We start from the raw sequence: 22,622 nt of genomic DNA on the forward strand, positions 1-22,622 counted from the left end.
AACAGATCAGATGACTGACCTGTGCTGAAAAGAGGGAGGCAGTTGTGGTGTTCTTGGTCCTGTATCTTTTTTCCCTTTTTACCTTTTCATCTTCCTTTACACAATGGTTTGATGTTCAGTGGGTATGCATTCTGCAGAGAAAGTTTGTTAAACTAATAAGAAGTGTTTGGTTTTTAAATTGTTTTAGCAGGTCGAGTTAGTACGGTTGAGTTGACTGAGGGTGAGAAGAAAGGTGGAGAAAGCAGTTCAGTTTTATGTGAGTTGTAACTACCAAAGAGGCTGTGAGGGTGGTGAAGGGTCTGGAGGAGCAACTGAGGGCACTGGGCTTGCTTAGCCTGGAGGAGACACCTCGCTGCAGTCACATCTTCCTCGTGAGGGGAACAGGAGGGGCAGGCACTGATCTCTGCTGTGTGACCAGTGACAGGACCCAAGGGAATGGCCTGAAACTGTGTCAGGGAGGTTTAGGTTGGGTATCAGGAAAAGGTTCTTCACCCACAGGGTGGTTGGCCACTGGAACAAGAAGGTGGTCACAGCACCAAGCCTGACAGAGCTCAAGAAGTATTTGGACAGTGCTCTCAGACACAGTGTGATTCTTGGGGCTGTCCTGTGCAGGGCAAGGAGCTGGTCTTCGATATTCCTTGTGGGTAGCTTCTGACCCCAGTATATTTATGATTCTGTAAGCTGATTTTTATTTTTGTATTCTGCCTCTTGATTTTTTTCTTCTTACACTTCAATGCACAACTATTGTTATAAAACTCTTAACAATTAAATTTAAATGATTAAGCCTAAGAAACTGTCTTCCATGTAGCCTATTTTCTGGAAATTCACTTAGTAATTACTTAATTGTTCCATACATAGTAATTGTATAAGTGCACATCAGTACATTATTTATACATTTTCAGGTAGTATTGATTGACATAATTAGTATTTGTTGACCTAATTTAATTTCAATTGGATCTTAGTCCTGGTGATTTAGGGGTCTTTATTTAAATTGATTTAGTGCTTCAAAAATGACAGTAGCAGAATAGATTTCCTCTCTATGTATTTGAACAAATCTTGAGGAGGATCAAGATTGTAGTAGTTCTACTTTTTTTATTTACTCTTTCAGGAAAGAGGCATCAATTGATTGATGGAGCTGTTGGTTGTTTTCTTAACTCATAATATACACAAATGCCTTAAGGAAAATATTAAATGTAAAGATGCTGTTTTCAGGTACATATCATTTGGGCATATTAAAAGGTGTGAAGAGGCAAATTATTGTATTTCTTTAGGACTTGAGTCATGGTTTGCTTAATTCCTGAGATTGACTGAGTGGCTCCTGAAGTCAGCTCTGTGTGTTAACACAGCAGGACCAATTCTGTGACAGTATGCTGTGGTTTTGCCATTAGAACTGCCATGTATTTAGTGCTGTTAATTTATTCCATCTTCTTGAGATACTTTTCATCTATGGTTTGAGTACTCTCAACTCCTTCCTGAAAGCTACAGATGTTTCATCCTGTTTTCATTTTGGGTTGGTGTTTAATGCATTGAACTTTCAGTAATTACAAGGCTGGTCATGTAAGGCACCTCAGTGTGTCCCTTAGGCTGTGAATGCTGTGGAAGAAAGTCTTTGAAGGATTGCTTTCCTAACGTGTTGTGGCTCAGCAGGAGTTCTTGTCTAAGCATCTCAGCTGTGTAGCCTTTGCTGTAAGCCCTTGGCTCTCTGAATAACTTGGTTCCCTGCCTGCCGTGTGCTGTGGAGCAACATGGGAAGTGGGTATTGTATTCCAGCCAGTTTGTGCCTGCTTAGAGTGGAAAATGTGCAGTCAATTGTAGTCAGGTCAAGTAGAATAAGCTGAACAAAATGCTAGATAATAGGTAGGACAGAAGGCTGGGCTTGTACATAACGACAATAGTAAATTTTGTGGTATTGGCTAGGGGGGAAGAAAACCCCAAGAAACGTCCACAGTGGCTTAGCAATGTAATCCAAGGACTTCAGAATGATTGTGTGTTTGTTCATGCTTCCCAACAGTTATTTTGGGTTTCTCATAGTCTTTTTAAGGCTGTTTGTATAAGTGTAAAGCCTGCAAGCTTCAACTCCTCAAAATAAAATGAAACTTTGTTATCCATTGTGTTTAGAAGTTTGATAAAATTCAAAGTTGGCCAGTAACTGCCAATTACTTTGTGTTATACCTCTATTCACCACACATATTTGGGAAATGTTACAAAACAAAAAGTTAACTTCTGTTATTTTAAAACTGTGGTGGAAAAACGTTGAATGTATTGATGGATTTTCAGTCCGCATGTTACATTTTTACAGCCACCCATGTTACATTTAAACTTTTATTTTAAGAGAGAAATGATGCAGATGCTCTTGCCCATGCAAATGAAATTTTTGTAATTATTAACTTCTGTTTCAGATGCCATCATTTGTTATTTCTCAGAAGTTTTAACTGCAAATTATTCTGGTAGGGTACTCCTTCATTACTGCATTTCAGCCGTTGCCTCCTGGGATAAGGAGAGCTGTCTAGAAACACATAGAGCTTGATTGCAGTCAGGTTTTCTTTGAGTATTCTTGTGATGCTCTGCCTTTCAGAGTATAATGTTTGTTTGTCATTTACAAAAAAAAGTTAGGTTTATAAAAGATCCCCTATTGTCAGTGTAGACAGGAATTTTCTGCTGGAAGCGTTACCACAGTGGACAGAAATGAATTGTGATGTACAATGTAAGCTTATTGTGATATTTCCTAAGTCACAGCAAGATAACTTGCATATCTCACATTAGGTTTATAAAAGATCCCCTATTGTCCGTGTAGACAGGAATTTTCTGCTGGAAGCTGTGTTTCCTTTTTAAAAAAAGCATTACTGCAGTGGACAGAATGAATTGTGATGTACAATATAAGTTTATTGTGATATTTCCTAAGTCACAGCAAGATAACTTGCATATCTCACTGTTCTTTAGACTTGTCTCATTTATCTTGAAAAAGTGTGTGACGTGGCAGATGTGATACTGAGTACTGGAATACATGAGATGGGACAGAGAGGGACCCTTCCTGTGAGCACAGGTGGTGTTCAGTGAATGCTGAGGGCAGCTGAGAGCTGGCCACATGCAGAGCCACCCATCAGGGACTGGACTCCTGCTTTTGATACCCCTAAAACTTTAGCCTAAGTGGTTTTTTTTTTACCTCTAAACCTGACATTTTACTTTTCTTTGAAGATATATATTCTGATGTCTTGCCTATGAAAATAAACTTTCAGAGGAAACTGTTGGAATTTTAGTGCCTAGAGGTATGTGTGCATTTACTGGTCTGTTGTGCTGCTGGAGTTTGCTGCTGGAAGTTGAACTAACAAATGAAAAGCTGAACACCTGTGCCATGTGCCACCCACGGCTGCACTGAGGTCAAGATAAGCATGATTTAAACTTGGGACTTTGGGTAGCTAGTATATCATTAAACACCAGCTCTGCTGGTATCTGATTTTCATTTCCTTTTTGAACACAGCAGTGCCTTCTCTGCAGTTACAAATTCCACTGTGCAGTACTGTTGGAAAGGCTTTTGAAGCTTAGCAGTGATAGATGTGTAACAGGCTGTGCCATGCAGCACCTCATGCAAAGTTTTTGTGAATCTTTGCTTGGACATCAGCTGCTTTTCGGTTACTGCTGTGATCGTGAGCCACAAGCGCGATCAAGAAAGCGTTTGTTGACTCAGACTGTATTTGCCTTCCAGTAGTCCTTGGGTTTTGAAGTTCAGATAGAACATTTTTGCTGTTGAATACAATAATTTTGAAATGGAAGGAGGTTTAGGGGATTTTGTTTGGTTCGGTTTTTGTCACTCATTATGTTAGTATGAATGTAGCAGGTACTTCGCAATAATCTTATGTAGTTGCTTACCTAATGCTGGAAAGGGCTCTTTAAATTCTATGTAATTCTTGTTCAGTTTCCCAAAAATGGCTTCCAACTTCTTGGGTTTGTAGTGGTGTAAAGACAAAAGAGTTTGAACCCTGTTAATAAACCAGTATTTTTTTGGTAACTGTGCTACTTAGTTTTCCAGCCTGTTATTTCTAGCATGTTGTAAGACATCTGTACTTGATGATAACTTCATTCTTCTCTGCAGACTGTTCAGAATTTCACTAGGAGCAAATATATAACAGTTCTATTTTATGCAGGTCACAATAATTAAATAAAATTATAGTGCCACAGTGGGACTGAGTAAAGACCTGAGCTAGCACATTCCAGTGCAATGCCATAGAGACATACCTGTGGTATGTTAAGTGTTTTAATATTACTATTTGAGACATGATTATTGCCACCCTTATGTTTAACCTGTTGTCTCTCTTGGCAGTTAAAAAGCATAACTTTTTTAAGCATAACTTAAAAAGCATAACTTGTGTAGTTTTTCTACACAAGCAGTTTGGGAAGGACAAAAAGTTGTGACGGTTTAAAATATTGTGTTTTCTTTCTTACAGAAAATGCCAGAAGCCTCAGAAGACCACAATCATTGGAAGGCCTGTTGACTTCTGTTCTCTGGTAATCTGGAACATCATCCATCTGGCATGGCGCAGGGCAGCCAACAGCTTGACGTGCAGGTACTCCATGATCTCCGGCAGCGTTTCCCTGAGATACCTGAAGGGGTGGTATCTCAGTGCATGCTTCAGGTATGGTGAAGAGTCTGTGTATTTTATTTTGGCATGAACTATGAGTTCAGTATGAAAACCCTTCCTAGGGGCACATGTGGAGCACAGATTTTCATTCTCCTGGTTTTATTTTAAAAGGTTGGAAGACTCCAGTACTTGCATTTCTGTCTTGTCTTTTAGGTACAAAAATACTGTCATTCTTCATTTAGGTTCGTGGAGGTTATTTTGCACTGATGTTTTTTCATTGTCTGTGTGACCTGTGACTGTATGCATATGGATAATAAAGAAAGTGGCTAATGGGATGTTAATTGATGATGGCTACATAAATAACATACATATACTGGAGGAGGTTTTAGTAAACAGTCACTCATCCTTCCAAGATAAGGAGCTGGACTTAGGTAGCAATCTGACAGTTTTCCTTCATCATGGTATCTTTTTCTCATGGCTCTCCAGAGGTTTAGTTGTACTTCTCTCTTTCTAGGTCAGGTGGTGGCTCTTCTTTCTGTACTCATTTTCCTTTCCATTTCATCCTTCATCTCAAGTCAGAAATTGAAGTGATAATAAGTTACCACATGTAATAAGTAGTGGTCATCTGGGAATACCCTCAGTTAATGGGAGGAATCAGGAATGGAATAGAAACATGCAAGATCTGGTTTGGCCTTGTGTGGCCATGGCTGAGGTTGGAAAGCTGTACTTGCATCCTGCCTGTCCCTAGCAGATGAGTAGGTTTACTTAGAATAGAGGTTGTAATTTTTGCATTGTCTTCTAAATCATACAAATACAAGTTAATTGCTTTCAGACAAATGTAAAGCAGGAAAAGTCCTTCAGTTTAAAGCTTTAGTTATCCTGACAGTCATATCTTCTGTACTGTTAAGTATACAAACCTTTTGATGAACTGTGTTTGCCATAGACCTTTTTAAACTGATAAAATTAACCTATAATCCTGCAGAAGCGTATGTTGTTCTGTCTCTATTATATGGCATTCTGGATGGCTAGTTAACTTTGCACAGTGCATACTTATATTTTTAAGTATAGATTTTGTCTCCAAACCGACTTTATGTTTTAAAGATGTGTGTGCTGATTTCCAATAACCATTTGCAATAAATGCTCTAGATGTAAATAGAGTTTTAGTTTGGAGTTTTAGACCTGTCAAAAATTGAGGGTCCTTTGAAATGACAAATATATTCCATACCCTGATAAAATCAGATCAGAGCCTGTCCTCTTTACCTGCAGAGCTGTCTTTACCTGCACTCTGACCAAGTGACCTAAGGAAACTGAAGGCTCTGTTCATGAAGATGTGTTTAGATGGCAAGTGGCTGATAGCAGTGGTTCCCTTTTTTGAGACTGCTGTCTTGGCATTGTGGTGCTGGTTGTTATTACACAGTCTGATTCCCACATATTCTGGTCTTAAATTTTTAGTGATATGTCTGGACATTCCCAGTGATTGCTGATGTCTAGAAGGAGAGCTCAGCATCAAGGGAGGTTGTCAGGGAGAAGTGTCTGGAGTGAGAGCTCCTATTTAAGTGCTGCTCTCTTCTGTCATGTTTAGTAGTAACTCTTCATATGAGAAAATACAGAATATGTGAGTTCATCTCATAGTGAAATCATATGAAATTATGGGAGAATCACCTTCACTCTGATATTAAGACTGACTAGGTATAGTCCATGAGAAAAGAAATGTAACATGATTTTTCAGCCAGTTGAAAATTGTATTGCAAGGCAATATATGTGTATAAATGTAATATATGCATACAAATTTATATAGTGATAGTGTTTAAAAAGAAGTGCAGCCATTATTAATGTCCATTCCTTAGAATGGTAATTTTAGCACACTGAGGAAGGCAGGGGTGTGTGTGCATATATAAATATGTACACACTTGCCGTGCAAGGAGGTGCTCTCTGTCACAGAAGGTACCAGTCTTGGGTCATGTTTAACAAAGTTAGGGTGCTAAGGGCCAGATTTAGTTGAACTTAAAGTGAAATTTGTTTTCTTTAGCTACTATTTAAAATAAATCTGAACCACAGCTGATGGAGGCTGTTACATGATAAAGTGGGGAGAAAAATAAATTCACCATCTGGAACGCTTTCTAGTGATTTTACTCGTTTGGAAAGGCCATCATTTGTGTTGTTCTTTTAACAGACTACATTATGCTAAAATTAGTGGAGAGGGGCAAGAAGAGAAAAGGAATTCCCCATTATATTTCTCATTTGATTCATAATTTATTGTCTGTATAGTTTCAACTGCCAGCACCACAGAACAAATCAAACATTTAAAAGGGTTGTGTGGTTTCTCACTGATCTATGAATAAACCTTTTTTAGCCTTAAGCTTGAAACTCTTAAAAGCAGTTTAAATTTGGTTGGAATTGCAGTGTTCTTTATGGAATCCCCAGGACTTCTTCAAGCAATACTTTGACTTCGTTGTTAAGGTATTAAATACTGTTCTACCAATAAAAGCTGTTTTAAAATGTTGGGTTTTTAAACTTCTGGGTGAAGAGAAATAGTCAGGTAAACAGTAAACTGAAAGTGAAAGCAGTAAATACTCAGGTAAACATTGAAATGTTATCTGCATTTTTGTTTTGCTTTTTCAGAGTTTGCAGTTTTGATCTAGTTTGATTTGTGTTGTTACTAGAAGTAATTAATTGCACAGACTTGTTCCTTGAAGAACATGCTTCCCAATGTTGTAACCATTGCTTTCCCAAAACTGGACTTGGGGTTTTTTTTGATATGTCATAGTGTAACTAATGTTACCAGAGCATTTTGCCAGATGCAGTGTGAGCTGTGTGTTACATACCATCTTTATTTCACAATACCTGTCTATGAAACGTTACCCCTAGCTGTGTCCAGGCTAGGCCTGGCTGTGGCCTCAGCTGAATGTTGAACAGAGTGCTGGCTCTTTCCTGTGCTCTGTGACAGTAATGGTGTCTGTTCTTGCTCCTAGAACAACAACAACCTCGATGCCTGTTGTCGAGCCCTCGCACAGGAGAGCAGCAAGTATTTGTATATGGAGTACCACAGCCCTGATGACACCAGAATGAATAGAAATAGCCTTTTGCACATTAATCTGGGTATTCATCCTCATACCAGCTATCACGCGGGGGATGGAGCTCAACTTAATGGTGGTCGTACACTGGTACACAGCTCAAGCGATGGACACATTGACCCGCAGCGCACGGCAGGTAAACAGCTCATTTGCTTAGTTCAAGAACCACATTCTGCTCCCGCCGTTGTGGCAGCTTCTCCTAGTTACAATCCATTTTTCGTGAATGACCAGAATAGAAATGCAGCTACTCCTCCTCCACAGCCACCTCCACAGCCATCTTCCATACAACCAGGAATGAACACGTCTGCTATGCAAGGCCCTCCCACGTATATGCACATACCTCGGTACAGTACAAATCCCATTACTGTTACAGTATCACAAAACCTCCCCTCTGGACAGAGTGTACCCAGAGCTCTACAAATTCTTCCACAGATTCCAAGCAATCTTTATGGGACTCCTGGCTCTATTTATATTAGACAAACATCTCAAAGTTCTTCAGGACGACAGACTCCTCAGAATACACAGTGGCATTCATCGCCACAGGGCCCAGTTCCACATTATACTCCTCGTCCTCTACCTGTATATCCACATCAACAGAACTACCAACCCTCTCAGTATTCTCCAAAACAACCCCAGATCCCTCAGTCGGCTTTTCGATCACCACCGGCATCCCAGTGTCCCTCTCCCTTCGGCTCTCCTCAACACCAAGTTCAGCCTCCTCAGCTGAGTCACCAGAGTTCACATGTTTTCATGCCTCCTAGTCCTTCCACTGTCCCACCCCATCCATATCAGCAAGCATCCCAGACTTTTCAAAAGCAAGGTGGTCACTCTGTATCGTACCTTCCTCCTTTTGCTGGACCTAGTTTATCCAAAGGTTCCATGAATAAAATAGAAATTACAGTTGAGCCACCGCAAAGACCTGGGACTGCAATGAACAGAAGCCCTTCACCTATAAGTAATCAACCATCTCAACGAAACCAGCACCCGCTGTATTCAGCCACTACTCCTCCTTCAAGCTCTCCATCCAGAGGTATGTCGGGACAACCCAAACCTCCATTTAGTGTTAATCCAGTATATATTACCTACACTCAGCCAGCTGGACCTGCAGGTGCACCAACACAGTCTCCTCGGGTAATGGTATCTCAGCCAAACCCAACCATTTTTAAAATCACAGTAGGTCGAGCACCGACTGAGAATCTTTTAAATTTAGTGGACCAAGAAGAGCGTTCTGCAGCACCAGAACCTATTCAGCCTATTTCTGTAATCCCAGGATCTGGAGGAGAAAAAGGAAGCCATAAGTATCAGAGAAGTTCTAGTTCTGGATCAGACGACTATGCTTACACTCAAGGTAAATGTTTCACCCTGCAAATTGTGGTGTTGTAAAATACATTTTCAGTTTGATTTTGCTGCTTAGTAAGGATTTTGGAACCTGTACAGAGAAAAATAGAAACTGTCAAAAATCAGACTGTTTTTGCTGATTTTCTTTTTTTAAATACTACCAAATTTCAGTCTAATACATAAAGAATTTCTAAGAGTCTTAATGTTGCCGTACTTTTCATGTTAGTGGGCTTTCTAAATACACTGCAATTAACAATGATAAGTGGTTTGTTCATGTACTGTGTGTCAGTTTTGTCAATTCTGCATTGAAGAACTGGGTCATAAATTTGCATGTAAATTTTTATAATGTTTTTCAAGTGTTTTAGAACACCTGAAATGTTTCTGCATTTGGTTTAGATTGAAGAATATTAAGTGAAAGAGAAGAGAGATTAGAATGCAGCTAAAAAAACTTTGTCAATAAAGGTAATAAAATAATTATTTTGAAGATCTTAAAGTGAAAGAAGTGAACTTTTGATTTGAGTTTTCAAAGAGGAAGAGGAGATTGGCAGACAAATTTTAGGATGTGTGTTCTGCTGCACAGGGATAAAACATAGTTTTAATGCCAACTATAAATGAAGAACTTGGTAATTCAGTAAAGAAAAAAAATGTGAAGTTAATCCTAAAATGAAAACTACTTTTCTTGGAGTAATCTGCTGTGTAGATTTGAAAGTGAATCAATCTGCAAGCATTCAAACCAGTCATTTGGGTAATGACAGAATGATAACCTCCAACAGGTATTTTCTGGATTTGTGTTTGGAAAGAAGAGTCTATTCCTCTGTTGTTCCTTCTAGCCTTTGTTTTACTTCAGAGAGCTGAAGGGAGAGCTTATAGTGCTGCTCTGTAGTTCTTGATTTCTTATTTCACTTACTGCCTTTTGAGCTCTTCTAACTCATCAACAAAGCTGTTTTGTACCTCGTAGACCCAATTAGAAATTCTGTAGACCCAATTCTTCGGTAAGAATGAGTGCCAGTAGGTCTGTAACTGAGGCCTCGTGCTTTGGTAGTGTTACTATTACACCTTCAGTAGAGGTTGTCACTTATGTGAGAAAAATACAAGTAGCTTCACATAGCTGTGAAAAACATGTTCTGAAATGTAAGACCTGGTTTTGCCTTTGTGCCTTCCACTAGATTTGTGTCTCTGAAAAGCAAAGCAAATAAAACTAAATAGTATATGCTTTTTGGGGTGATTACATTTGTGGCAATACCTACCAGAGCTTTTGTTTATTGCTGCACTCTGAACTCTTGATAGAAATAAATTGTAAAAGAATAAACATTTTATTCTTTACTACCACAAAGGAGTCCTAGAAAAGAGTGTGTTTAACAGCTTAATTTAGGGAACAAGTTTGTTTAATTTTCGCTGGAATTTGAGCCATTGCAAAAAGTGTAACCAGAAATTCATTCTGGTTTCTGTACTTTGCTTCTTTGTAATATGAGTCATATCTGATGAGTTGTACTAGAGTATTATGTGAAGCTCTGAAATGTAGTCACACCATGTTAAGTTGAAGGAATCACACAGAGACAGGTTTTGGTAACAATAGTGAAAAAATCATTCAGTCTGATATCTGTACTTTTTTTTCTTAATTCTGCTTGCATGACTTATGCTACTTGAAAAAGTAGAGAGCAGTTCTCTTCAGTAATTCTGGTGCCTGTAGTGTAAAAACACCTGATGTTATTCTTGGCTAGGCTCTTTAGTGTTTATTTGTTTGCCATGAATTGGTGAATTCATACAAAATCCAAATCACAGTGCTACATTTTTGTATGGAATGCTGATATCTGCTTCTGACAGGTTGGGGTGTTCTTTTGCAGGAAGTTGTCATGTTGTTACTTATTTTTCTAATTCTTTTTAGCTGCTATGTTAATAGTCTTGGATATTATGTGCTTTTCCTTTGCCTTTGTTGGATGAGATAAAGAAAAAGGCAAGTTCTGGATGGAACTTTTCATGAAGTAACATTTTGCAGGTTCTACAGCGTCCTTGCCTTGAACAGTTTGCTGGAGTATTGTTATATGAGCAGCATGTTTGTCTGAATACCCACATCAAATGTCTTCTTTTTCTCTGTCCTAGCAGACTTCAATCAGGTAAAACCAGCCTGATCAGAAAGGATTAAGCATCGCATTGACTTGGCCAGCTTTGCATCATGATGAAATACTGAGAAATACTCTTCTTTAGGAAACTGAATATTATCTTCCAGCTAGTCAAAATTCTTTTCTTTGGTTCTCTGGGACCCCAACATCAGTTTGTGACTGAAAATCATAAATTTCAGTACCATGATGAAAATGAGGGATTGAATTAACAGCAGAGAGAGGTTGGAGAAATTGATCTGTCATAAAATTCAGATCTGAAGCATCTGAGCTGACTCAACTTTTTGTTTTCTGGATTCTCTAGTTTATTTTGCTGAAGCTCTGTAGTTTTCCCTCTGAACCCTTAGGAACTTACAGTATTGAGGGTTACAGTATTTCCTGAAAAGCTAAAACTTCTTAGAAGTTATACCACAGTTTATAATAGCAGTGAAAAAAACAGATTTGGGACTGACATTTGGCTAATGTCTGAGGGCTGATGTGTCAGCTGCTGTTGAGCAGCAGGTATGAAGTGTGTGTTACTTTCTGATCTTACCTCTGGTATTTTTTTTTGTCAGTAGAGTATTGGTATAACTAGGTTGCTGTTTCATCCTGAGAAGCTGTCTCCTTGTACAGGTGCCTTTGTATTTTTGAGACGAGAAAGACCAAATGCAAAAAAAGAAGCTTTGACCAAAATGGTAATAACAACTTCAAGTTACTGTATAAAATGTGTTTTTATTCTGGAAGAACTTTGTTCTAAATTGTAGTTCATTTGGCATGAAAGCATCTTCACACTGATACTTGGCTGCATGTCTACGATCACCTTTTTTTTTCCAGAAGGGTCACTCATGAATCTTGTGCATAAGTTAAGAATTCAGTGTTCAGATTTTTATGTGCTAGTAACTATTTTTTCTGTGTAAAACATTAGCCTTGCTGTTACATCAACGGGCAAGGATGGAGAGATTAGCAAAGGAACTGAAGCTTGAGAAAGAAGAGCTTGAACGCCTGAAGACTGAAGTCAATGGCATGGAGCATGATCTGATGCAGAGGCGGCTTCGGAGAGTCAGCTGTACAACTGCAATTCCCACAGTAAGCAATTTGTTAGTATTTTAATTCAACCATACACATTTATTCTTTGTGTTTCGATGAAACTAAGGTACCGTTCAAAAATACTTATAAAATCTTCAGTCTTTGGGGACGCTTTAAGTACTTGACTTGTCACAAGCCAATTCTTGTAGTTAATGAAATGGATAGGTATGCTGCAGTTTTCTTGGTGTTCCCAGCAAAACTTCAGAAGGTTGTATGCATGTGCTTTTGTGAACCACAAAACTAATATACTTGGTTTCTTAACAACCAATAAAGGTATGTCCAAGTCTATTCAATAAGCCTTAGCTATATAGAGCTTTGTGTTCATGCAGGAAGATTTAACTTCTGATTTTAAAAAGCTGTTTTATTGTTTGAGTATTTGCTTCTCATAGACAGTATTTCTCTTTTGGCATGTGCAGGATGTGCCAAATAACTTTTCAGTGTCAGTGTTGCCTGAAATAGTTGGAACTCTCCTTTTTACCTTGTTGATTCTTCTTATCTGTGTGACTTCCACCTGCAAGTGACTCTAGCCCAAACATGTGTGTGGTTCTGATAAGGGAATTCATTTGGCTGAAAAATAGCTTCCACTGTGTGTAGTTGTTAAGCAAATCAGCTCAGACTTACTGACTGTATTGACACAAACAATGCACACAGGTGTAGGCTGGAAGGCACAGAAGGGCTGTTGGCTGCTTTGCTGCTGTGGCTGTTCTGTCTCACCTGTTTCAGGGCAGCATTTGGCACAGATGTACCTGTACAGAGGCACTGGGTGTGCCAGGATGAGGTTAGGAAAGCCAGAGACCAGCTGGAGGTGAATCTGGCACAGGATTTCAAAGACCAAAATAAAGGCTTCTGTTACTGCCTAGGTGACAGCAGGAGGACCAGTGAAAATGTGAGCTCAGGAAATTGAGGGGCATGGTTATGTAGGACATGGAAAAGGCTTGAGATACTGAATGAAGTTCTCGGTTCAATCCTTACAGTCCTTCAGGAATCCCAGGTCCCAGAGACCCTGGGAAAATTGTGAAGCAAGGAAGGTACACCCTTAATGGAAGAGAATCAGGTCAGGGAATGCTTAGGCAAAGTAGTCATACACAAGGTCATAATCCTGGATGAGATGCACCTGAGTGCTGAGGGAGCTGGCAGGTGTCATTGCAAGGACACTCCAGGTAATCTTTGGTTCACTAATGGTGTTTGGGAAGGTTCCCAAAGGCTAGAGGAGAGCAAATATCACTGATGTCTGCAAGAAGGGGAGGACCCAGGGAACTACAGGCTGGTCAGCCTCACTTTGATCCTTGGGAAAGTGATTGAGCAGCTAATGCTGCTGACCATTTCCAGGCACAAGAAGCACAAGAATGTGGTCAGCAGTGGTCACATAGATTCACCAAGGGGAAGCCAAGCTTGGCCAGTCTGGTAAACTACTAGGATACAAAGTCCTGGATGACCTCCAGAGGTTCCTTGTGACTTTGAATATTCTGTGATTTGTGACTGTGATGCTGAAATGTATTTTAGGATTAAATGTGTTAGTGATGGTTGCTGCTAACATTAAGACAGCTTTGCATTCCAGTAACTTAGGGGGGTTAATGATATGCAAATATATGCACTTAAATAACTGATTATGCTGTTAAGAATAATTGCAATCTTTCATCACTGAATGATTTAAATATACTGGGCTAAAATGGTTTGGCTTCTTGGAGATCCTTGGGTTGCTGCAAATGAATAAACTTTCAACCTCATTCAGTTATAAGCAAGTAATAGTTAATGTGGGCTGCAGCTTCTATTCTATTTTTGATGATCTTGATGCAAACTTGGGTAGCAAGTAATCCATTTGTACAGAATTTAGAAACATGTCTGGTTTTATAAACTTGAGCTCAGCTGTGTCATCTTACTAATGAATTTTAATATTGAGTAACTTGTCTGTTTTCCTACTCACATACTAATAGAAGAATGATTTTGAGGGCAAGTGAGTTAAGGGTAGTAGGCCAGACAGTTGGACTTCTTTCAGTGCTTTATCTATACTCAGTTTTTAGTAAAACTGTTAACAAAGACAATGTTAACAATATTTGTTAACAATATTGACAAATAACAATGTTACTTCTGTTTCAAATAAGATGCTGACTTTCCCGCAATTACTATTTTGGGATGTTTCTTTCTAGCCTGAGGAAATGACCAGATTGAGAAGCCTCAACAGACAACTCCAGATAAATGTTGACTGTACACTGAAAGAAGTTGATCTCCTTCAATCTAGAGGTATTGAATTGATACTTTTTAAGAAACATCATTTGGATATGGTCACAAATGTTAGTCTGCTGGAGGTAGGAAGGCTCTGCAGAGGGTTCTGAACAGGTTGGATCAATGGGGTGAGGTCAATTTTGTGAAGTTCAAAAAGTGTCATAACAACCCCAGGCAGAGCTACAGGCTGGGGGAAGAGTGGCTGGAAAGGCCTGGAGGAAAAGGGCCTGGGGGTTCTGGTCAGCAGCAGCTGGACATGAGCCAGGTGTGTCCGGGGGGCCAGGAAGGCCAATGGCCCCTGGCCTGGATCAGCAATAGTGTGGCAGCAGGATCAGGGCAGGGATTTCCCCCCTGTACTCAGCGCTGGTGAGGCCACACCTCAAATCCTGTGTCCAGTTTTGGGTCTCTCACTACAGGAAAGGCATGGAGGGGCTGGAGTGAGTCCAGAGAAGGGCAGCAGAGCTGGAGAAGGGTTTGGAGAGTCAGTCCCGTGAGAAATGGCTGAGGCAGCTCTGAGTGTTTAGCCTGGAGAAAGGGAGGCTCAGGGGGACCTCACTGCCCCTTACAATAATGTGAAAGGAGGCTGTGGTGAGGTGGAGTCTCTTCTGCCAGATAACAAGTGACAGATGAGAGAAACAGCCTCAAGTTGCACCAGAGCAGGTTTAGATTGGATATTAGGGAAGATGTCTTCAGGGCAAGAGTTGTCAAGCATTGGAACAGGCTGTATAGGGGAGTGGTGGAGTTGCCATCCCTGGAGGTATCTATAAAACCTATAAATGCAGCTCATGGGGACAGGGGTGATTGACTTGGCAGTGCTGGGGTAGCAGTTGGACTAAATGATCTTTGAGGTCTTCTCTAACCTAAATGATCCTATGGTTCTAATATGGCATGTGCTTAAATGTGAATATTTGGAGGTTTTAGAGTTCAGTTTATATTAGCAGTGATAACTTAACCTCTAAAGGGTGAGTGTTTTTTCAGTTGCAACCTAATAAATTTGGCTTGCTTTTACTTCTGTTGGCCAAGTTAAATTCCATTAGCAAGAAAGTGGTGACATAAAATGACTTTGCCAGGAGCATATTAAAAAAAAAATTACTCCTTTGTGAAGATCCTTCACTTAAAATTTTAACTTTTTGCTGACAAAGGCTGTGGCCAAGTAATACAGAACTGGACAATGAGTTGCAATCAAGAGGCTGGCAAACAGAAATTTACTAGGGTTTGTAAAAGTCTTTTTTTGTACCAGAAACTTGTCTCAAATAGAATCAAACAGATTAGGATATGCAGTCCCTATTTATTAAGGAAGTATCCTGCAGGAAGACATACATTTCACGTGTTTTCACGGCAATGCAAAATGTTGAGCTGGAGTTGATTTTTCAGTATGGGATTGCCCTGCTAAAAATTACTGTCATTGACAAAAAACTAAAAATGTGTGACAAGACTTGTGAAAAAGCTGAGATACTATGTCATAATAAGATGTATAAAATAAGAAGTCTTTGGATGTTCATGTCACTGGCATAGGCATTTAAATAATCTTCAAGTTACACTTTCTTTTTCTTTTCTGACAGGAAACTTTGATCCAAAAGCCACATGTAACTTCTATGATAACATAGAGCCTGGTCCTGTTGTGCCACCAAAGCCATATAAAAAAGGTAGGTCAACAAACAGGCATTATGACCAAATCTGCATTGAGTGAGGTTGTTTTTTCTTTTTTAAACAATTCCTGTGGTGACAGGAAGTAGCTCTAGTTGTTTAACTTTTCTGTCTATAATTCAAACCAGAACATTTCTATAATTCAAACCAGAACATTTTTCTATAAATGCAGTAACCCTGGCTAGAACTTGTTTTCCTCAGGCAGCTTGTTGTGTATGAATGTTCTGTTAATAACACCTTGATTATAAATAGTTACTCCCTATTAGAAAAAAGAGCTGAAATAGCCAATGTGGGATCCTATGCTCTAATACTGAAAAAAACCAGCTATCTTTTCCCTGAAAATGTTATGTGTGATAAGATTTACAATATTGTGTCTCCTCTTGCTGTAACTAGCATGTACTGCACTTGTTAGTGGAAAGGAAGCAGCTCTTCTGAATCAGTAATCCTACAGTCTCCCTGACTCCAAAGTTTGTAAATGGGTTCTGGTTGCTTATTACACTCCACAAAGGTTTCTGTAGGTGAATTTTGAATTAATATTAGGAAATTTTCCCCCTCTTTTGAAGCAAGTGTTTTACCCCTCAGTGTAATAAAATTATTACTGTGTGGAAATTTAAAAGAAAGAGAAGGCTTAGAACTGCTGCTTGTGGCTCAAAGAAAAGATAATACTGGGAGGAGTTCCCTGCATGAGGTGGTAGTGTCCAGGAAAGCAGTAGCATCAGGGGAGCCATGGTGTGCCTGGATGGAGTCACCTTAATTTGCAGTGATCGTGCGGGTGATTAAGGAATTGTTAACTTTGTGGTGCTTGAAGGCATTCTCTTAATTACACTACCATAGTTAATGTATTATTTCAAAGCAAAATAATGTGCAAAACTCATGTGAAATAAGTTGTTTTATTTGGCAGTTAGGAAGATAGTGCCTTGTGAGGATTTGTACAACGAGCTTCCAGGTTTTGTCTGCCAGCTTATCAGACATCACTTGTAGGGCTGCTGTACTGTATTCAGAGCTTGGATTGTTACATGGAGACATCAATTTATTTTTTTTTCTTAAATAACAAATATTGTTGAATATTGAGCTGTTGGAGGTGTGGGCAGACAGACGGGTGTGGGCAGACAAGGGTGTGCTCTGTGCTGCCATCTGGCCAGTCAATGGCACGCAGTGAGTGCCCACACTGCCTGGCTGACAAGGAATTTGTTGAGGTCAAGCAGTGCTGATGTGACTGTGCAGCTTCTGGCCTGGAGACTGCATCTAAGCAAAGAGGTTACTTTTATTTCCTTTGTTTTTCTCTGAAGACAAGTACTATCTGCACCAAGGTTGTTGTGAAGGTCTGCTGCATTTCTTAGCAGGTGGGGCAAATTACTTTGTGTGCAAAGTTACAAATTGCAGGCCTTTGTTAGATATGCATTCACAGATGTTTAGCACTTGGGTATCCTAGGCATACCTTGTAGTTATGTGTTAATAAATATTAACATTTTCTAATGTGTTTCCACATCCTGGGAGTATTCCTTACTTACAGTAGATAACCTAAGGTGTTGAGGTGGTGTCAGGAGATATAGAAAACTGAGTGCTTCTGTGAGTTAAAGCCTATTGTGTGATTTGCATACATACTGATTTTGAGTGAAAACAGACTTAAATGATGATTCATGTACATATATCCCTGCTTCAAAGGCATGAGGAAGAATTGTCTTGTATTGAAATAGGCCTGTCATTTTATTTTTAGATTGTATTCTTTTTCAGCCTGAATTAATGCTAGAAATAATATGTCTTTTGTTAGATTGCTTGAAGCAACTAAGATAGAAGTAGTTTTCCTCTTCAGGTGAAGCAAGGTTATTGTAGTTAAGTATTTGGAAATAGACTGCTGTGTGTAAACCTTAACAGGATGGCACTGCAGTGCTTGTAACAAACTTATATGCTTTAAGCTATTAAACCTTTAGCAGTATCAGTGACCTTACACGGATGAGTTCTCTTCTTGATTTTAAGGTGTTGCAGTTAAGTGCCTCTTTACAGAAGTGAAATACTTCAAATATTCAGATTTCACAAACTGAATTAGAAGTGCTTTAGGAGAACGTTTCCATGTTCATTTTAAGATAGACCGTTTAATTAGGTGACCTTTCAGTAGTGTGATCTTGACTATTAGTCCTTCTCTTCTGAACTAAAATGTTTTCTTTTGGCTATTCTCTAGAGCATCAAAACAGCTCCAAACAGACTCCACGGACTCAACCAAGAGATGAAGACTTTGAAGGGGCCCCATGGAATTGTGGTAGCTGCACCTTTCTAAATCACCCAGCACTAAATCGCTGTGAACAGTGTGAAATGCCACGATACACCTGAAATTCAGGAAAGGGCTGCACTGGGTTGAAAACAGGCTCTCAAGCCAACAGCTGTAAGAGAAGGAAACATGGGGAACCTTTCAGTCCACCTGCCCGGCCTTTGCCAGTCAACAATCTTCATACTGCAAGGGATGGGAGTAATGTGTTAGGATGTTTCTGCTTCTGCTGCACTAGAAAATAAATGAATTAAAGGTTAAATTCCTTCCCATTGTAGTGAGCAAAGCAGAAAACGAAACCTGAAAATGTAAAAGGATTCATTTTGAGAAGAATGTATGCAGGAAAGCAAATAACTACTGGTATTTATTCCTGTGGTTATAGTTACTGCTTAGTGGCTCTAAAAACAACCAACCCAAAACTACTGGTTTTTTAAAGAAAATTATAGGACTCTTAGTAATGGTGTGAAGTGTTACACTTAACCAGAAAAACTGAAGAGCCAGAGCTGACTTAACCTGGCCACAGCTAGCTGGAAAACAAAGGCTCCCTGTGCTTCTAGATTGTAAGCTACTGAAAAAGAAGACAGGTAAATGCAATGGTAAATTTTGAAATGTATAAAAAAAAACAAGGAGAAGGGTATTTGTAATTGCTGCTTTTTTTCAGGGTAACTTATGTCTACAAAAAATTGCTGTTTGAAATAGTGACCTGAGGTGACTAAATGAGGAACCGTGTGAGTGTTACAGAGAGTGTAATCAGAGTAATTTTTTACAATCCCGTTTGCTTGTACAGTGCCCACCTGGCTGTGTCAACACTGGTAATAAACCGAGAATGAATTCTACCGCGTTGCGGATGAAAATCCTGCTGCATGCTTTCATTGGGCCGTCGTGTTTCCAAGCTCAAAGGATGCTTTTCTATACAGCCTTCTGAGCCTGTGCTGTGCAGCAGCACAGTGAGATATGCCATACATAGGCTACTCCAAATTCCATTTGGAAGACTTGGGCTCAGCCATGGTTGTGTTTGAGAAGAGTTTGTACCCAGTTCCTTAGGCCTTTTCAGCTTCCAATTTGTGAGGAATTCATGGTGTTTACAGCACAGAAGGTACTTTGTGCCCCAGATCAAAGTTAGCTGAAAAATGATTAATCAGCTCTTCAGTAAAGGTTTATTTGCACATTATTAATAAACCAGCCTGTACAAAATAGCAGATGCCAGATCCTGAAGAATTACACACTGCATTCTTTCTATTTTGGTCAGGAAATATTTGTCATAGGTTAAAGAACACAAGACTTGCAATTGAAAATCCTGCTGGTACTTATCTGCCTGTGATACACTGTATTCTAAAGGTGATGTTCAATCTGTCTGAATACTTCAGGCTGCTGGAATAAAGCACCCAATACTTTGAGATCAAACTTGGGTTTGGGCAGCTGAATGATTCTGTGACACAACTGTGTGACTGAGCAGGGTGTTCTGTGTACTGGTCAGAGGCTGGTACAGTGCATTTGAGTTTTTATGGTATAACTTCATCACAATTCAGAGATGCAGCCAAGCACTTCAGCTGAATTATGGTAATTGATAAAGGAAAATTTGCTATTAACTTTACCATGAGAGTTTGAAACTACTTCATTTTAAGCTGTTCTTAGCTCATGGCAGCCACATCCATATTGTCAATTACCACAGTTCACTCGATGTGTGATAACATGCTAAGCTGTGGTAGAACAATCATATGTCTGAATCCTTATTTAAAATAAAGCAGCATTTGCAAGGGGTGGGTGGAGAAAAACTCATCTTGATTGCATTGCTCAATCTGGTGTCTTCTTTCCCTACAGTTTATAAAGACAACAGTAAGAACCAAACTGTTGATCTTAGATGAGGAACCAATATTTTATCTGGCATTTTTCAATATGTTCTTGCACTAAATCTTCAGGATAATTTAAAATAAGCTAAGAGATCTCCAGCAATCAGTGTGCACCACTAATGAGCAAAACTAAGTCAAAGGCATCAGAGATACTTTTCCTTCCTTCCTAGTGATTTACAGTGCTGTGAGGGGAGCTCATCACATGTGCAAGGGGGTAAGAAAGTTACTGTCAGTTACCGTCAGCTGAAAAAAAAGCCAGGTATTACTTTTGTGCATGTCAGTGGACAGTTTGACAAAACTGAGAACTAGGAAAGATGAGCAGAAGCGTTGCTGCTATCAGCTGTATAACAAATGACTCCAAACAATACCAGTAACTTCATGGCTTTTCTATCCTGATGCCTTTGCCATTGCATTATTTCAGTTTTCTGTTCCTGTGTACTTCTGGTGAAATTCTAGAAGCATTTGTTTTTGCTGGAATTACAGAAAAGATAGCAACTGAAGTGACAGTCAGCAAATGAGAGTAGGGGTGTCATGCAAAAATACAATTGTGCCATTTTTAGACAGAATAGATGCTACTTTCAAAGGAGGAGGTGCAAATATGCATTCAGTCCAAAAATGCCCTGAACTGCAATAACCTTACATGGAGACTTGCAAATCTTAGTCCCAGCTTCACCAGAGGAAGAGAAGGAGGGCTGCCACCACAGCAAGATACTCATTGGAAGAGTGAGTGAGCACCATTAAATTGAAAAATAAGTCCTTTGTACCAATGAATTTACTCGTTTTTATAATTACTCTCATTTGTTGCTTGTACAAACAAACAAAGAAAACCCCACACCCTTCTGTTGTATTCTTTTACTTGTAAATGCCCATACTCAGACATTAATAGTAAAGACTTGACATGGTGCTTGAAGATTTCTAGTTTGTTAGAATGTAATTGTATTTAAATATTGGAAGATCCATTTTCCTTCTGAAAGCAGGTGATGCCATTCGAACCCCAACTGAATTGTAGATTATACCAAAAAGATTGGTTTATGGAATATTTATTGAATGCACATAAAACCCTAATGTCAGCTGGCAACAAAATGCACTGTATTGTATAAAACTTGTGTGTGTGTGAGTGAGAGAGAGAGAGAATGTTGGGATGCTGATGCTGTTGTATTGAGTTAATGCACTACTTGTGTTTTCTTTTTTCCTTAAGACTGAGCTTTCCCTCAACCATGCTACTAGATTGGTAGAGTTTGTAACTGACTTGGACATTCAGTTATTCAAAATGATCTCACTGTTCATTGAAATTTTATAAAGCTTATTTTATATTTACTGTGCTATTAAGATGAATTCCCTTTAATTATAGGATACTACTGTAGTTCTTTAAAAGTTTATTTAGAGTGGGACTTGTGGAAAATTGTTCAGAACATAGTAAACCAAAAGAAATCCTGAACTTTGGATCTACTTTTAATTTGATGTAATTATTAGTCTTGTTTGGGTGAAGAGGAAGGGGGTGGGAAAGGAAAATGAAAGGAAGTACATTTACATTTGTAAAATGTAGTCTTAGATTGAATTGTGTATCTGTGTGTCTGTGGTATGTGTGTGTTTCCCTTGAAAAATGGGAGGTGTGGTGAAAAGGTGTAATAATTCTTAAAAGAGCTGGTCTCAGTACTTTCTGATTATGATATGCTACTGAATCATGTTTGTTTTTATTTTTAAACCCAGCTTTTCTCTCAGTTACTTTATCTCTCCCAGCTATACATCTCTCACTTCAATTTCTGAACACTTTTTCAATTTCTAAATACTTCTAGGTTTAATATTGATTGTAAAATCCCTTGAAACTGAAATAGAAATACTTGAGTTGAAATGGGGACAAAATAAAAACAATAAAGAATGTTTTAAAAAAGAATGTGAGAATATTAAATATATTAAAAACAAGCTTATCATCAGGATGATAGTTCTTTTAAAACCCAGTGGTGTACCCTAGAATGTGAACATGACTATCCTGATGAGAAGTGGATGGTTGGACATAAAGAATTCAACAGCCAATTTGGTAGCACAGAATTGATGTGCATACTGCAGTGACTCCAAATCCCCCAAGGAAGGAGGACATGCACAGATATCACATCTCACAGTCAGTACTGTCTCTGTGTGCAGCTGCATTTGTTTTCGTTTCAAAAAGTCAATCTTACATGAACCCAGACATGACTGAGTTTTGCCACATTTCTTCAGTTGGGGCTTTCATTGCTGTATATGTCCATAAATGCAAATATTTTTCTTGGAATAATCAGAAATCAATGGAGTTAATGCAATATTATAATCCTGGATTTCCAGTATCTTTGAAACCAATTTTAAAAAACTGTGTTCTTGAAACTTAATTATTTATGGTGGCACCAGTGTATCTAATCCATACTTCCTGCTGTGTGAAACCCTGTTAAATTTTTTCATTAAAAAAAGAAGACACGATCTTGTTTAATCCTGTA

The 22,622-nt window shown here is 39.0% G+C and overlaps 1 protein-coding gene across 6 annotated transcripts in view; it reads left to right on the forward strand.

Moving 5' to 3' along the window:
• The window catches only part of TAB3 (TGF-beta activated kinase 1 (MAP3K7) binding protein 3), a 44,040-nt gene extending 21,418 nt beyond the window's left edge, over positions 1 to 22,622 (forward strand). Inside the window, exons 2-8 of one of the 6 annotated variants that reach the window (XM_039714114.1) lie at positions 4,443 to 4,631; positions 7,550 to 8,681; positions 8,862 to 8,999; positions 12,011 to 12,171; positions 14,319 to 14,412; positions 15,957 to 16,040; positions 18,221 to 22,622. In XM_039714114.1, coding sequence (XP_039570048.1) covers positions 4,530 to 4,631; positions 7,550 to 8,681; positions 8,862 to 8,999; positions 12,011 to 12,171; positions 14,319 to 14,412; positions 15,957 to 16,040; positions 18,221 to 18,369 — 1,860 coding nt within the window. In that variant the 5' untranslated portion in view covers positions 4,443 to 4,529 and the 3' untranslated portion in view covers positions 18,370 to 22,622. Of the gene's footprint in view, positions 1 to 4,442; positions 4,632 to 7,549; positions 9,000 to 12,010; positions 12,183 to 14,318; positions 14,413 to 15,956; positions 16,041 to 18,220 lie in introns of those variants that run through there. The other 5 variants (XM_039714115.1, XM_039714116.1, XM_039714117.1 and 2 more) reach the window with 5 other exon arrangements.

The sequence above is a fragment of the Passer montanus genome, unplaced genomic scaffold, assembly GCF_014805655.1.
Source record: "Passer montanus isolate IOZ18808 unplaced genomic scaffold, ASM1480565v1 scaffold3, whole genome shotgun sequence".
In the NCBI taxonomy this organism is placed as follows: Eukaryota; Metazoa; Chordata; class Aves; order Passeriformes; family Passeridae; genus Passer; species Passer montanus.